The sequence below is a fragment of the Petromyzon marinus genome, chromosome 20 (genome assembly GCF_048934315.1).
Source record: "Petromyzon marinus isolate PM22_M1 ecotype Great Lakes invasive population chromosome 20, UKy_Petmar_22M1.pri1.0, whole genome shotgun sequence".
Classification (NCBI taxonomy): Eukaryota; Metazoa; Chordata; class Hyperoartia; order Petromyzontiformes; family Petromyzontidae; genus Petromyzon; species Petromyzon marinus.
This window is the reverse complement of record NC_133686.1, coordinates 7,862,255-7,880,056: the sequence shown is the minus strand read 5'-3', so window position 1 is coordinate 7,880,056 and position 17,802 is coordinate 7,862,255. Positions and strand designations below refer to the sequence as shown.

At 46.8% G+C, this 17,802-nt stretch overlaps 1 protein-coding gene across 4 annotated transcripts in view; it reads left to right on the top strand.

The window, feature by feature from the left end:
- Positions 1–17,802, top strand: part of LOC116944140 (pleckstrin homology domain-containing family G member 4B-like) — a 164,948-nt gene that overhangs the window by 107,473 nt on the left and 39,673 nt on the right. For all 4 annotated transcript variants that reach the window (XM_076068280.1, XM_032957610.2, XM_032957608.2 and 1 more), the window contains exons 4-6: positions 3,739–3,993; positions 9,513–9,636; positions 14,309–14,402. In XM_076068280.1, coding sequence (XP_075924395.1) covers positions 3,739–3,993; positions 9,513–9,636; positions 14,309–14,402 — 473 coding nt within the window. The remainder of the gene's footprint in view (positions 1–3,738; positions 3,994–9,512; positions 9,637–14,308; positions 14,403–17,802) is intronic.

Genomic DNA, 17,802 nt, shown 5'->3' with positions numbered 1-17,802 from the left:
TGTCCATCAAACTGAAAACGTTAAGTGGCAGTGCTGGAATTCGTCCAACTTTTGTAAAGCAACCAATCTTGGTTTGAGGATTTCGTGGCTGCAGGAATTCATGCTCTTTGGTTCTTTCGGTAAAGTCACGTAGATAGAAAAGACAACTAATAAATCGCGACGTTTCGATAGCAACACAAGCCATCGTCCTCAGGTGAAAAAATCATATACAGCAGGCGGACTGCTGAAGAGGAGTTGTGTGGAAATCCTCCCCGTAGAGGTGTTTCAATCTTGATTTGATATACGTTTGTGGTGGATATAACCTAAGAGTAAGTGGGTGGGACTAGGGATGATATTTGCAAGTCAATGTAATCGCAGAGAGGGTAGGTGTGAGTATTGGCTAATCCGAGGAGGAGGGAGCTGTCGCAACGGGCGAGAAGGTTGGGCTGAAATTTACAGAGGGAACAAAGCGATAGAGAGAAAAGAAAAATCTATCAAACTTAGCAAACTTAGAAATGTTATGCAACTCATACCAACCAAGTTGAATACGATGTGTTTTTTCGGAGCGGTCATTGGTGACTGGGCCGAGACCATCAGCTCACTCAAACTGGGAGCCTCGTTGAATCATTCCAACCCAGGATTGCAGTGGTGCCGGCACAGTGCCACCCGGCCACCTCGAATGTGCACTCTTAACGCAGTGCGACATTTTGGATCGTAATCATCATCATCACCATCAGCCGTGTTCTATGCACTGCCTCACTCTATCGGGACCACTTCCCATGGTCCCACCATGCCACAATCCATCTAGTTATTTTTTTTATAATTACTATTTTTAAAAGTTGTTTTTACAGCAGCTTAGATGATGCTTAAGGCAGTGACGTTAAACTGTTCTATAGCTCTGATATCGTATTCTATTCTTGTGCATGATGGCAACTGGTTCAGAGCTAAATGCCAATGTTGATGTCTGCCAGCCACGACAAGGGGGGGGGGGGGGGTCAGGAGAGAGTTAATGTCATTTTCTGCTGCTGCTGCTCCTCCTCCGTTGATGGGGCGCAGACTACAGTGGCCCATGGTTTGAGTTGCATGGCCACATTCATGCTGTGGCTTGCGTCTTTAATTTTCCATTCATGAAGGAGAGGTGCGCATCGGCCTCTTGATGTTCTGATGCGGTTGATGGTTGCATCGGTGTCTTTGAGGAGGAATGTTAAAGCCAGGAGGTGCGATGTTTGGGTCTTGGATTATGTGTTTATTGTGAACATCCACGGTGTTCCATTCTGATCGCCGGCATTCTTCCCGATCCGGGGTGAGGTTCTAGGATGGTGACAGCGCACGATCCCAGTAGCGGGGGGGGGGGGGGCATCGGGACCTTTTAAAGTCATCGATTATTCTACCAATTATTAGTTCTATTATTTGACGACAGTGATCAAATGATACAAACGTAGTTGGTGGGGGGGGGTGGAAATTGTCGTCTCTTTTCCCAGATGTACTGCTGGATGGAAAGCGCAGGGTGGATATCACACTGGGTGTGGCTTTTAGGGGGTCTTCCGCCTTCCTGTGCGAGGCAGGATGTCTTGGCGGTCATCAATTTAAAGCGGCCCAAGTGATCAACAACAAGAACAACAACACATTGTTTGATTATATATTTTTAAATAGATTGATCAACTTTGATGGAATGGCAGCCAAATGATGACCGCAGCAGAGATGGGAGTGTGAGATCGGCTTATTTGCGCTGACTGGATTGGATTGTGCCATTAAGGAACTGTAGGATGGGGATGGTGTGGAAAAGCCTTCATCCAGTAGTGGATTATATATTTTGATAATACATTAGTTGCAAATACATACATTATTGGACCTTCATCGTAGGCTTCAATAACTTACATTAAACAGAAACAAAAAATATTAATAAAAACAATTAAGCAGTTTTTAATTCAACCAATCATCACCGAATTGAAGTGATTTCAAATCCCGAGGGGATAACTTGCTGCTGGTTCGGGGGCTTAATCCGCATCACGTGCACTCTTAGTAGTCGCCCTGTCCTCCACGCTTTGCCTCGATTGTTTGTTTGGTCACGCATCGCTCGCCCATCATTGCCATGTTTTTTTTTTAAATTGGTTAGTCTGGAGGTCATATACCCATTCATCACCATAGTGCTCGTCTGATCCAGGATGACAGCGCGGCGAGTCTTCTTCGTTGGACACAATTGTGTCCACTAAGTGCCACGCCATAAATGGTTCCTCCATAATTATCGTGCAGGTATTCCACTCTTAAGCCTGAACACCTGGTGATATTGGCCAGACAATGGAAGCTCACTTGGCAAAAGGAAATGCTCACGTTATTTTTGCCGACTGGAAACAACTCTGTTCCCATATATTTTAATGTGTGTTATTTATTGTTTTATTAGTCTTCCGTCCACTTTGTCTTGTATTGTTTTATCACGTCATGATGTGATTGTTTTAAAATCACCCACGCTCTTAGCATAATACATGTTTCCACAATTTTGACATACTAACTAAATATTTGGAATACTAATACAGTTTCATACACACATTCCTTTATGCCTTTATCTTCGACAGTTTGATCTGAATAAGCAACCAGTGGCATATGAATTGTAAATAACAGTGATACCTTTCAGACATTTGTCAATCCACTACAGGGTTGGAGCCTCCCCACACTGCATCAGTCAGTAATCGTGGTTGTTTAACCATACTTCACCCATGCTGTTCAGCGTGGGTTGCCAAGGGGGGGGGCATCCAGGGCCGGTTCAAATATCGTCTTGTCGGTTTACAGTGCAACGCGCTAACCACCGCGGCATTACTAAACCAAGATAATGTATGGAGTGTACAATAAAACATTGTAAGAGGATACCGTTGGCATATGCCAAGCGATGCGTTGCTTTTCAGACACTCGGCTCAGGAGCTGTTTGTGACAGCTCAGTACGGAGGCGTCCAGCGATCACTAAACATTCCAATAAGCGCGAGTCAAATTCACAACCTCCTACTTACAAAGCAAAGTACTTGTCCACTGAGCCTTCGTTATCTGTGGAATGCCCATCGACAGAAAGAAAAGTCGTTCTTCACACAAGACCTGCTTGTTTGTGATCTTGAATATCCATGACGGTAAAACAATTCGACATTGAATTTGAGTGAAGCATTGGGGTTTCAGGCTGAAATGTCACCGTTTTCACTGTTGGCAGTAGTTGAAGGCAATGCAAAGCAGGGGCCTGACACTACTTGTGCTGTATATATACACACACACACACCATTATTTTAAAGTGTTTCCAATATTAAACAGCAGTACATATAAGGAGCCTTTTGTGAGCTGCTTGCCTGTAGAATTCTGCTTTGTTACAAGAGAGTCGCGTGGACATAGAGGGCAGGCTTGGAGGTGGCCTTAATTTAGAGGAAGCGCAATTTCATTCTAGAATGGCAAACGCATAAAAGCGTACACTTGGCGCGGGGGTGCAGGCAGGCATCCTGACGGGAAGCCCCTGTGCTGGAAACGCTATTCCCTTCACTCATTGGCCACTCAAGAGTTCACGAGACAACCGCAACCAATATTGTTTTAGTAGCAACGAGTCTGTCGGCAGTGCATGACATCGCAGGCACACGCAAAACCACTCCCCGAGCACCCTATTTGGTCGGGGCGACTTTCTCCGCCGCGCAAATTACTCGTCCGTGCGCTAAAACCTCCCCCACCACCCACCACCACCACCACTCCCCACCAAAACCCTCCTGCCGTGCCTCCCAACGACCCCCACAGAGCCGCGCGGCGCGATCGGCGCGGCCAGCGACGCGGAGGAGAAAGGCGCCGACCGTCGCCAGGACCCCCGCGGCTCCGCGAGCGATCGGCCCAAGGGGGACGAGGATGCGGCGCAGGGAATGGCCGGGGACAAAGGCGGCGCGCGCCCGCGGGGCTCTCCGGAGCGAGAGGCGGCGAGCCCCGCGCCGGGCTGCCCCACCGAGTGGCAGCAAGTGAGCCTCGAGCTGCTGAAGTCGGGCGTGGCGTACCTCACCGGTAACTGCGGCGCCAGTTTCACTATGCAACACGATTTCTGTCCCCCGGGTAGGAAGTGTTATTTTCGAATTGCTCATGCCTCAAAAAGTATAGAAAATGGCTATTGTTGTTATTATTATTATTATTCCCCACGAACTTTTGCTTTCGTGACCGGGACTTTACGTGAAGGAAAGACACAAATGCACGCCACGTTTTCTCATTGAAAATAGGTAAATGTCAAAATATCACTTGTCCTGGTCACAAAAGCAAAGTTTGTGGGGAATAATAGCCATTTTCTGTACTTTTGAGGCATAAGCAATTAGGAAATAACACTTACTAACCCAGGAACAAAAAAAAAAATTGTTATAGTGTTATTAATGGAGTGGATTATTAACTTTGCTTTTGTGTCCTGGTCACAAAAGCAAAGTTTGTGGGGAATAATAGCCATCTTCTTTACCTTTTGAGGCATAAGCAATTGGAAAATAACACTCACTAACCCAGGAACAAACCTAAAAAAAGAAATGTTTTGTTACACACTGAATTTTCGATTATTCTTCTGGCGGCGACGGTGGCGACGGCGACGCTGCCGGCGTGAAACGTAGAAACGCCGTCACCGCATTCGACAGATCCTACGGTTGTCGTCGTGACGCCCCGCTCGGCTGATAAAAAGCGAACGTTGCCTACGGATCCGTCCGCCGCTCGTGATTCAGATTTCCGGGGCGAGGTGATTTTTCGGCGGGCACGTTTTTTGATGGGTGGCGAATTTAAATAAAGTTGCACGTCCATCAAAAGTTATTTAGCAATGCTGTATTTTGTATGTACTTCCTACAATTTGTCGTATTGGTCGTTTGCTGAGTTTATTTAAAAGTCATGTGAATGTGTTATGCGAATATGAAATGTTATGACGATGTCGATGATCATCAAAGAGAGGAGAGAGTGGTGGGTGCAGTGGTTAAGAATACTGAGCTATGAACTGAACAACCTGAGCTTAATTGTCAGTGACAGCTAACGTGAGTGGCAAGAGATACTTGCGCCACGCCATTCACAACCCACACTGACCAGCGTGGTGAGGTATGGTCATATAACGCCTATGATGAACGCGGCATGGGGAGGCCACATGTATTACTCTCATAACAGATGTTTATTTAACATTTGTATGACGATTATGGTCAAGAATGCTTTAACAGCCTTACTGGCACTCTATTTATCTTCGTTGTGTTTATGTAACCTTTAAAAATGTTTGTTTTTCGTACCATGCTGCCTTTCGCTGGAGTGACTTTCATAGTAGGTGCAGTCTTCTTCCGAACATGTTCAGATGTAAAAAGAGGGTGAACACAAATGTCTCAAGACATAATACATATCCCCATTTGTGCGACTCTTCTGTTAATGTAACATCGCCTGCATGCAGAATACGCAGGACAGTGTTCCATAACACCATACAGTGTACACTTATCGTATTGCCAAGCGCATTACATCACCACTATTTCATCGCTGCATCCCATCTTAAAAGTGCACCATTTGTAAAACCGGATGGAATGGCTTTTAACAGAAATGCGATGCACGTTTTTACATCTAATTTTTCTGCCGTTATTGACTTTCATCGTAATTGACTTCCATTGTCGTTACCATCTGCAGCAACACCTTAATGGAATGTAGCTCATGCCTTTAGTGCATGGTGGGTTAGATTGTCTCAAAGGGGATAAACCCACCACTCGTTGATTCCTTCACCCGTGTTGAGGACTCAGTCTACCACACTGACTGTTTCATCTCATCCACCATACTTTTCACTCGCCACACTGCAGGTCACAACAACTCACTCACTCACTCACCCACTCACTCACCACACTGCAGGTCACAACAACACACTCACTCACCCACCCACTCACTACACTGCAGGTCACAACAACTCACTCACCCACTCACCACACTGCAGGTCACAACAACACCCTCACTCACCCACTCACCCACTCACCACACTGCAGGTCACAACAACTCACTCACCACACTGCAGGTCACAACAACTCACCCACTCACCACACTGCAGGTCACAACAACTCACGCACTCACCAGACTGCAGGTCACAACAACACCCTCACTCACCCACTCACCCACTCACCACACTGCAGGTCACAACAACTCACTCACCACACTGCAGGTCACAACAATTCATCCACTCACCACACTGCAGGTCACAACAACTCACCCACTCACCACACTGCAGGTCACAACAACACCCTCACTCACCCACTCACCCACTCACCACACTGCAGGTCACAACAACTCACTCACTCACCACACTGCAGGTCACAACAACTCACTCACTCACCACACTGCAGGTCACACCACTTATCTTTCTACTCCGTCCCTCTCACTGCTGCATTTTGGAATTGCTTCGCATCGCCTCTTTTCCGTGTTCAATTTAGATATATATTTTTTAAATGATTATGACACCTTTAAGTGCCGTTTGTCGCTGGCCACTTGATATTTTGGAGCCTGTGTTCAGCACCGTGATAACAAACAATATCTATCTCAGCCACGGGAGGAAATCACCAACAAAATCCATGACGAAAAATCAGACAGTCACGTCCCAATGACCTTATTAGGCCACGGAGTCACAATGGCTAACTCTTGTGTTGCAATTTAAAGCACAGAATGACTATGGGAATGGATTTTCAGTGGGAAGATTCGAGGCACCAAAAGACGGGGAACACAGCGAATTAAGCGCATTTGCAATTTGAGCATTTGGATACAACATATTGCTGTGGGAATTACTGATTGGTGCAAATGAATGCCTTTAATATCTATAGCCATTAAAGGTTATTTTAAGAAAGCAATGGTGCCTAGGGTTTGGATTGGCTTGGCATCTCAACTGTAAACGTTTTGGCGAGAAAAGGCCAGTGTAATCATAAGTGAGCCACTTCATACAGGTTAAGTGGTTTCCATAAAGTCATTGTTTGGATTATTGTCAAAATGGCAGTGTCTGCCATAAAATGGGCTTTACAGATGCACTGTATCATTCTCAAGAGTGTGCTACTTGTAGTGTGTAATAGCACTACTCCCTCAATCGAAAATAATTGTAACTTAAGTGATAAGACAAATGTATTATACTTCAATGGTTAGTATGCAGTTGCATTTACTAAATAAACCCAGATTGCAATTGTTAACACTGACAATTGCATAATTCGAAGTGTTTCCATGTCTCTCATACAGTGAGGGAAAAAAGTATTTGATCCCCTGCTGATTTTGTACGTTTGCCCACTGACAAAGAAATGATCAGTCTATAATTTGAATGGTAGGTTTATTTGCACAGTGAGAGACAGAATAACAATAAAAAACATCCAGAAAAACACGTGTCAAAAATGTTATAAATTGATTTGCATTTTAATGAGGGAAATAAGTATTTGACCCCTTCAATCAGAAAGATTTCTGGCTCCCTGGTGTCTTTTATACAGGTAACGAGCTGAGATTAGGAGCACACTCTTAAAGGGAGTGCTCCTAATTTCAGCATGTTACCTTTATAAAAGACACCTGTCCACAGAAGCAATCAATCAATCAGATTCCAAACTCTCCACCATGGCCAAGACCAAAGAGCTCTCCAAGGATGTCAGGGACAAGATTGTAGACCTACACAAGGCTGGAATGGGCTACAAGACCATTGCCAAGCAGCTTGGTGAGAAGGTGACAACAGTTGGTGCGATTATTCGCAAATGGAAGACACACAAGAACTGTCAATCTCCCTCGGCCTGGGGCTCCATGCAAATCTCACCTCGTGGAGTTGCAATGATCATGAGAACGGTGAGGAATCAGCTGAGAACTACACGGAGGATCTTGTCAATGATCTCAAGGCAGCTGGGACCATAGTCACCAAGAAAACAATTGGTAACACACTACGCCGTGAAGGACTGAAATCCTGCAGCGCCCGCAAGGTCCCCCTGCTCAAGAAAGCACATATACATGCCCGTCTGAAGTTTGCCAATGAATATCTGAATGATTCAGAGGACAACTGGGTGAAAGTGTTGTGGTCAGATGAGACCAAAATGGAGCTCTTTGGCATCAACTCAACTCGCCATGTTTGGAGGAGGAGGAATGCTGCCTATGACCCCAAGAACACCATCCCCACCGTCAAACATGGAGGTGGAAACATTATGCTTTGGGGGTGTTTTTCTGCTCAGGGGACAGGACAACTTCACCGCATTGAAGGGACGATGGACGGGGCAATGTACCATCAAATCTTGGGTGAGAACCTCCTTCCCTCAGCCAGGGCATTGAAAATGGGTCGTGGATGGGTATTCCAGCATGACAATGACCCAAAACACACGGCCAAGGCAACAAAGGAGTGGCTCAAGAAGAAGCACATTAAGGTCCTGGAGTAGCCTAGCCAGTCTCCAGACCTTAATCCCATAGAACATCTGTGGAGGGAGCTGAAGGTTCGAGTTGCCAAACGTCAGCCTCGAAACCTTAATGACTTGGAGAAGATCTGCAAAGAGGAGTGGGACAAAATCCCTCCTGAGATGTGTGCAAACCTGGTAGCCAACTACAAGAAACGTCTGACCTCTGTGATTGCCAACAAGGGTTTTGCCACCAAGTCCTAAGTCATGTTTTGCAGAGGGGTCAAACACTTATTTTCCTCATTAAAATGCAAATCAATTTATAACATTTTTGACATGCATTTTTCTGGATTTTTTTGTTGTTATTCTGTCTCTCACTGTTCAAATAAACCTACCATTAAACTTATAGACTGATCATTTCTTTATCAGTGGGCAAACGTACAAAATCAGCAGGGGATCAAATACTTTTTTCCCCTCACTGTATATGTTTACAATCTACTTACATATTAACCATTTCCCATTCCGAGACGTCTGTAAGTTGCGGGGTCAATCCCGTGCACCGCTAATATCTCGGTTCGCGCAAGCGGTTAGCGCTAACTTTACTCATAGAGGCATAGCGCCGTTGTTCTAAAAGGCATCGTACTCAACACCGAGAATTGTAACGACACAACCTCACTCTATGACAGCTTGCGCCAAATTGTCCCGCACGCCCCTCCCGCATGGCCTTGTGGGAGCCTTGGTACTGATAAAGCTGCCTTACTTTTTATATTCTTAGTTTTTTCGGTAAAGTCACGTTGAAGAGAAACAACAAAATAACAAAATATATATAAAACAATAAAAAAAATTCTCACGACGTTTCGACCATAACTCAAATGGTCGAAACGTCGTGATAATTTTTTTATTGTTTTATATATATTTTGTTATTTTGTTGTTTCTCTTCAACGTGACTTTACCGAAAAAACTAAGAATATGAATTACTGCAGTCACGAAAGCTTTAAATCAAAATCTGCCTTACTTTGTTCCTCCTCCGAGTCCGATTCGGAAATTTAAAAAAAAAACTGACGGCGCGCGCGTTCGTCGTCGACCGAAAGGCTCCCGAGATAGTCGTCGCTGGAATGAGCAACGGCGAGCCCAGCAGCCGTGGCGCTCGGGGGGCCGTTGGTCGAGTGGCCTCCGCGATGAGCGGCGACTGTTTTGTCGCCGACCCCACAGGGAGCCGGGATCGAGGGGGACGCGCGGTCGTCGTCGTGTGCGCTCGCAACACGGCGTGGCTCGACCCCGACTGTTGCAGTACGCAGCTGTGCCGCCTCCTGCTCTACCTCCGCTCCATTTCCAGGTACGTGCGCTCCACGACGATCTCGGGGTGGTTTTTTTTTTTGGTCGCAGCGGGCGGACACCGCGGGGGGCGGGGCGGCCCTCCGATGTGGCTTCTTCGGGTTGTGCTGCGCTTTGCTCGGCGTGATTTCTTGATCGTTCCCTCCATGTGCCGGGAGCTTGAGTGCGTTCCGGAAGAAGCTCCCCCGCAGCACGTGGAGAAATATGTCGGACACTGTGATGAACAACGCGCGATACAACCTGAGAACACACCGCGAGAGAGCTAATACAGCAAAGAACAGGTCCCCTGCAGGGTGGGCTGGTGGGAACATTGGAATTTTGCGCAATTTTATTTTGACACCCCAACAGCACGAGATTTCACTTCGTTAAAGTATTGAAAGGGGACGGACGGACGGACACATTCATCTATTGCAGGCTCGTACACTCAGTTTACAACTTCGTTCCTACCAGTATAAAGATCCCCCCTGTAGCCTGTAACAGACTGTTGGAGTAAGTGCTGTTAGCGGGCACCTATGAAGGCTGGCACGGCACTCGAGGAGGTGGGTGGCCAACACCACGCCCGTCCGCCTTTGTCTCCCCAGTGGTCATGTTTACACGCCATACCAGGTACTCATTTGAGGCTGAGTAGACCTAAGGGAGGCCCATGACCGGTTCAGATAATCGTCACTGGTGTTGGATAGTGAGCGGAAATCACACTCGGTTCGACGGGTTCGTAGCGCAGCAGCGCTCTGACCACTCCACTCACCGCTCCCCCGAGAGCTGTAGAGCACAGCGGTGAACTTGATGCGGCCGTAACACCGAAGTGCCTGCGGAGCTTGGGGTGTTGTCTATGGAGCAGAGAAGCGTTGGACGATGACATCGTTAATGGCAGCGCACAGCTGTAATAATGTACCACCGTGAAGCAAGGTTGGCGGATCACCGAGAGATCATTGTGTACGTGCGGCACCCCACTACCAGGGCTTATGATGTGGTCCGTAGAAAATGCGAAATTTCTTGGCTCGTCTGGCCAGAGGATTTGCTCAATATTTTGTTTTACTCGGGCAGCTGCGACGGAGCAAGTAGCCGATTGACCTATCCGTGCAGACATTTGAATGTCATCCCATCGTGACATATAGAAAATAAACGGATTGTCGAGTGTTTAAATATTGTGCACAGTTGTAACTAGCCGTGATCATCTTGTTTTGCGTTGAGTGCACGCCGTCTTCTTCCTGTGGCCCAGAGCGGCGTGACGGTGCACACTTGATGAGTGGCGTGCAGCGGGATCCGTGTTGGGCAGCACAATGTCAGTCTCAATCCGAGGAGGAGGAGGTTTTTTTTGTTGTTGTTCTCGTGTCAAAATAATTATTTCCATCATGCGTGGAAAAGTTTTTTTGGCCTGGCCGGTGGGCGGCTGGCAGGGAGGAAAGGGGATGGAGGTGGGGTGGGTGGGGGTGTTTTCGTGGGGGCCTTTTGCGAGGGGAATTGCTTTCGTGTTTGTTCAGGTGGATGGACAGCTGGGGTGGGGGTCAGGGGGGGGGCGTGGTGCTAATCATATTGGTGGCCTGTCAGATTTCACACCCGGCCTCCAAGGCAGGGAAGGAGAGAGAGAGAGAGAGGACGTCCACACACGCGCGTGTGGATACACACTTGGGGGTGGTGCTGCTGGTGGTGGGGGGTGGGGACCAGAGACCCCAAGTCGGGGCTGTTGTGCTTTGCCGGGAGACTGTTTCTGAATGAACACCGCAGCATGATTAGGATTCACTCCAGCCAATCACTCGCTCAATAGCGGTCATTCACATCCGAATCACTCTTCCATTGCCACGACCGAGGAAACTGTTCCCACAAACAAAGTCACTCGTTGATTCCTCCCCTCGTATTCTTAGCTCTTTCGGTAAAATCACGTTGAAGGGAAACAATAAAATAATAAAATATATATAAAACAATAAAATTCTCACGACGTTTCGACCATAACACAAACGGTCATCATCAGGTGTAATGACCGTTTGTGTTATGGTCGAAACGTCGTGAGAATTTGTTTTATATATATTTTATTATTTTATTGTTTCCCTTCAACGTGATTTTACCGAAAGAGCTAAGAATATGAATTACTGCAGTCACGAAAGCTTTAAATCAAAATTCCTCCCCTCGTGTTTAGGACACGGTCTGCCGGACACCGGCTGTGTTCAAGCCCCACTCCACAGGTCAAAACGTTTCTGTTTTCCCCCCAAGTTTGATTAGCCTTACTCTTTGGTTCTATTCGGTAAAGTCACGTACGTAAAGTCACGTACGTAAAGTCACGTACGTGACATTACCGAATAGAACCAAAGAGTATGGATCATTGCAGTCACGAAAGCTTCAAATCTAGAATCGATTAGCCTTCCTCAATTAAAAAGAGAAACATATTTACTCATCTGTTAGACCTTAAATCAGTGGTCCCTAATCTTTTTTTGCCACCGGGGACCGGTTTCGTCGAAGACAATTTTTTCACGGACCGGGGAGGGGGGGGGGTCATCATTGGGTCTTTCCCCCTTTTCAAAGAAGCTTTCCAGCGACGTTTGTTTTGTACTCATTGTGGCTGCTAGGGGTCAGCTTGTGAGCTTACCAAAACTGTGACTGAGACAAGTGCGAAGTGCGGGAAAGAGACGCGTGATAAATAAAATAATGGGGGCTGGCCACGCGCGAACTCACCGCTCTCACCTCCTGCTGTGCGGCCCGGTTCCTAACAGGGCGCGGACCGGTACCGATCCGCTGCCCGGGGATTGGGGACCCCTGCCTTAAATCGGTGTTCTTCATTGCAAGGCCCGCGGGACATTGGCGGTCCCTGGTGGCCTTCAGTGCGACCCCTAACGTGCGGCCCCCAACAATACACAACTTGTGAATACACCCCCCATCAGCATCGTGCTGCTGTCAAACCCCAAATGTTTTCAAACGTGTGGCGGCCCTCACACTGATATTCTATCGGACAAGTGCCCCCCCCCCCTGATTATTATTGAAGAACACTGCCTTAAATGGTGCTGTTTGTTGCTGGCCACTGAGATTTTCGGACATTGAGGCTTTGTGTGCTCAGCAACCTCCGATGAGGACGGTTGGCTACGTACGGTGCGAAAGAAGTTCAATATACATCCATAATAAACAAAGGACAAGCATTCTGGTTTTGACGTAATTGCATTGGTGCCCAGTGTCCTTCAGTAGGCATCTGGAAGGATGCTCTATCACCCTTGCTTGAATGTTCATGCAATTCATAACTCTTAGATGCAATGTGTTAGGTTCACTTGTGGATCTTTGTTTCCCTTGTTTGCAGTTTTCCCCAAAAAATGTGCCGATATCTCCGTCAGCAATAACGGGGCAATTTGGCCTAGGCAATTGAAGTTCTCTATGTATGGACTAATGTAAACTGCGCCGACATATTTCGATTGAGTGTGTCGGTGCAGTGGTACCAACCTGGCAAGTTCAAATAATCATTGGCATCATTAGGGAGAATATTAACAAAATAAATCAGCAGATCTTTCGTCCCCTTCACGTATCCTTCTCTGCCACGTAAAAAAATATAAAAGTGTCTTAAACAACCCATCAACCGCACGGCCTTCTGGGAATGCAAAATATAAGCATCATTGAATCAAGACAAGCAAACTCTGGACCCGTTTCTTTACGATGTGGATCCTAGTTCCGTGCAAAATTATATAATACAAAAACGTGTAAATTAGCAACAGAATCTCTAGAAACTGACATCGCACACATCACAATGTTAGTAAATGCTATATAGAGAATGTGTGCTTTGAAGCTTTAGTTATGACAACCAAAGTAGACATTTGAAGCACCGTACATAGCAGTGCTTTTTCGTGGGTTACATTTGCACTATATTTTAACTTTGGACACGTATTATTTTCCATCGGCACAGTTACATATTGTGTATGCAAAATATCAACGTGGTTTCGAATGGCTTATTGCTAGGGTCGTACGTAGACTTTGGCTGCAAATAAACCCAACATGGCTTTAGTTTGAGACCCTGACCTTCAATACGAGACGTCGATCAAGTGTCTCAGAGAATGGGCAATACATTCCTGTTCGGGGGCCTGAGCCACGGGAGTATTTCCCGCGCGAAATCTCCAAACCTAAAAATGTCTCAATCCGCCTGGCGATCAGAGCGTACACCTGTACAACCCCCCCCCCCACCCCCCACAGACGATGCCCTGATGAATCTGGCCTCACCGCACGGTCTCGCTATCCAGTGGCCTCCTGATCGTTAATTAGCCACGGAAACGGCCTGCACTTGTAGGCTGGCGAGTCGGCGCTCAGCCACCACACACGACATGGATTTTAATCTCTGTGCCGACAACCTCCGTGGAGAGCGCTTGGCTCGGCGTGCCCCGGGCTGGAGCACGCCAGTAATATGTCCGCACTCGTTAAACGCATGGGCAGGCGATGCGCGTGTCCCCCATTCTTGTCAAATAAAGGCCACGCGCGGTGGTACGTACTTATGTTTGTATGTACGTTCGTTGGAACGTTTTCCGCGCCGTACGTAGCCAACCGTGTTCGTCGGAGGTGCGTCGCCCACCCAGCTCTGCCTCCCGGCGCACACTCCGGTGCCAAACCATCTCTTGAGCGTTTTTAAGTGATTTATTTCAGGCGTTTTTTTTCATTGCATCCTAAAAAAAATGGAGCGGGTACGCGCGTGCGGTTCCTTCCGTGCGCAGGGGTGCCGTGCGCGAGATGGGCCTCACGGTGGTCGTCGACGCCAGAAAGGTTCACCCTCTGCCCGCCCTGTTCAAGGCCTGCACCGCCATGCAGGTGAGCTCTCATCACTTCTTCGGACACGTGGATAGCAAATGAATTAAAAAAACAAACAGTTTGATTGTTTAAGAAGCTAAATTTCGCAGCGCGCCAGGCCGTGTTTTGCTTTTTTTTGCTTTTGCTGTGCCGCGTGGACATACGTTTTCCGTACTGCCGCCTTCCGTGGTAAGTTATCCGTCACGCCAACGCTTTCGAACGTGTTTCGTCGGCTCGCAAATGGGGGAACGTTTTCCGATTGGAATGGCTCCAGAGGCACAAAAGCGTTCGGAGCGTGTTGCTCAGCTGTGCCGTCGAACGTGCGCGCGTGTGCAAACATTCAGGACGAAAGTATGCAACGTGTACAGTTCCGAGTGCATATATACGCAAACGCATGCTAAAGCTATTACATCTGCTCATCCTTTTTTGCCGAACCGCTGCGGAAGAGCCAAACGCCCAAGGGGAATTGACGGAGGCAGTCTTGGTTAATGCAGCCCGTCGAATGTAAAAACATTGGTCAAAACTGGGAGACTCTTTAATTTCTCCTCCACGAATTCCATTACAGCTTGCCGCGCGCACTCTACCTGTTGGCGAGCCGCCTGCATTTGGAAACGCTTGCAACGGGAAATAAGAAAAGCCGTAATAAAATTACAGCTGGGCACAAATGCCTCCTGGAACTTTGCAACCTGTAACCTGCTGCAGGAAGTTGACATTGTAACGCATCTCTTGAAGGGGTGGGAGGAAGGGGAGGGGGGGGCACCTGGCCTTATTAAGTTAGGCGCAGTAATTGATTCATAGAATTGACACGCGGTTCACTGCGCACAACAATGGACACAGCGGGGGTCGGTAAAATGTGATTAGGGCAGGGTACCCAGAGAATGGAATGCCCTGTAAGTAATTGTAGACACCTGGGTGCCTTCGTTAAGGCTTAGAGGCCAAAGCTCGCGTGCACAGCTGTAATTCGCAATGAACAGGCATTAAGGATAGTATTGCCTGCTGGCTATGGAGGGCAAGAATATTGGATGGATCCATAATAGAGTTTTTTTTTGGGTTAGATTGCGCAAATGTATAAATGTGTCGTTAAACCCGCCACCACCCGACACAGCCAAGGTTTGTCACGTAAATAGAACGTTTAAATTCGTTACTAGTGCAGCACACCGGTGTGTGGGAGAGCCAAGCCACAACATTTACAATCTTGAGTACGACGTTTCGCCAGTAATTGCAACTAGCTTCATCAGGCGAGAGCCAGATTGGCGACAACCAGCCCAATATTGGATAGATTTAAAAAAGGGGTAGGAAAATTGTATTCTTGATCATGTACAGGATATGACTGTGAACGTTTGGCGGTTTTAACGGTAGGAATTGCAATCGTAATATTGTGTACCTGCCACTATAGAGGGCGATTTCTTGCTCGTATTTACGTAAATGTTGTCAGTTGTACGGGTGATGCCCATCTAGATATCCCACAGAAAATAATCGCGAGAATGTCCCCGTGGAGAGAATGCAACATTTAATTTCAAAGCCTTCTCTCTGCCTCTTGCCAATCGCAATGCACTCAGTCAAGCTTTTAAAACTCTGCTTTGTAAGGCGTGCAGCAGTGTCACTTTTCACATTTGTTATGAACGAGCGGGGAATTTGTTTTCTTATTTAACGCATAACTAGCATTGCTCTATCATTTCCAGACCTGCAGTATAAACGTTGAATCTTGACTTAAAGCTTTCGTGACTGCATCAATTCATATTCTTTGTGTCTTTCGGTAAAGTCACGTAGATAGGTTTAAAGAAAATAACAAAAAACTTATTTTCTTTGAACCTATCTACGTGACTTTAACGGAAGACCCAAAGAAGAGTATAAACGTTATTTTAAAACACAATACTGCAATGGCAAAAACCTTAGAATTCCGGTGTCAACTTTTCATTGAGTTAATGACAAATGGTACAGTGACTTGTGTACGCCCGACTGCACCACAAAGCCTATAGATTGCCTGCTTTCAAACAACTTGCCCTAGCGTTTTTGAAAGTCAAACGCACATTGCCAAAATGGTTTCCATCCCATGCAGGGATGCTCTTTTGATGGCTATCATTGAAACATATTTTTGCTGTAGTACACAGATATATCAACATTAAACCTTGGAACACTGCGAACAATTCTCGCCGTTGGAATTGTTCCCGTCTCCTGTTTACGGCAACGGCACTGCACGTTGTCTCGCGGGATCGTAGGCCGAGTGCGTGGTTCAAAGTGGAAACCGCCATATCCTGTTGATTGGATGCTGTCCGCGCGCGTTCATCCACTTGTTTTTTTCTGAGCCACATTCCCTCCCCCCGGCCGCCGAGCAGATTCTTTGGCGGCATTCCTTAAACGTCGTCGCTGCGATGCTGGCCATTCTTGAGATGTTCTCTCTCCCCCGGACAGACGAATCTTTGTTCAGTGATCGCCCAAGCAGGTGTTGAATCATTTGGGACACGGCAGCTGTTCCCGAATTCACACCGAATTAATTGTATTTGTTTGTTGCGTACATTTTTTTGTGGTAGGCTACATGGGTATGTTGGCATGATTCTTTCGTTTCAAAAACCTCGTTTCAGTACTCGATTAGTAAAATTAGACCTGCCGATGACGAGATTGTAATAACATTTACGAAGGGTGACTCGCAAGGACAGAGCATGGAAGTAAACAGTTTCCCTTTCTACTTCCCAAGACCACACAAATAACCATTTACCCCTCACAAACAGTTTTATCACAGTAGATCCTGTACAAGTAACAATCAATTTAGTTTATGTCCCTCTATTTCACAGTTCACCCAAGTGTTTGTATGCTGCCATTCAATCGCTTCTACTTGAGCGAACTCAGTACACAACTGTCAAAAAAAATCACATTTGCACCTTCTCTTAACTTGTTTTATACGTACATGTATGCATCTTTGCATATACTGTATATCTCTGTCACTCTGTAAAACCCTGGAGCATATGATCTGGATTCGTCTTTCCCTTCGTCGTGGTTTTCAGTGGCTGCGCACGTTGTGGATCGGTGTTGAAGTAAAGTGCGTCAGTGACCCATCTTGTACCTGGACGTCCTACAAGTGGTCACTTTAGGCAGGTTCAACTCGATAGAGAGTACATTGAAAGACGTACGTTCACAATCATTGCCCTTGCCCCAGCCTCTCCTTCCTGTGTCTCTTCACTGTGGATTGAGACGTTCAACGGCAGCGTCCCGAGTCCGGCGCATCAGTAAAAAAATATCCGAGAAGCCCGCTGCCCCGTCAAGATCATGATTTCACGCAGTGATAACATTTGAGAGCGCGACGTAGCTTTCCACATGTTTACGGTCACTTAAGCGTCACCGTTGTTTCATTTACATCCCTTTATGCAGTGCTGCCATATGTTTCAACAACAGACTCGTCATGTCCTTGGGCTCGGAATCTGTG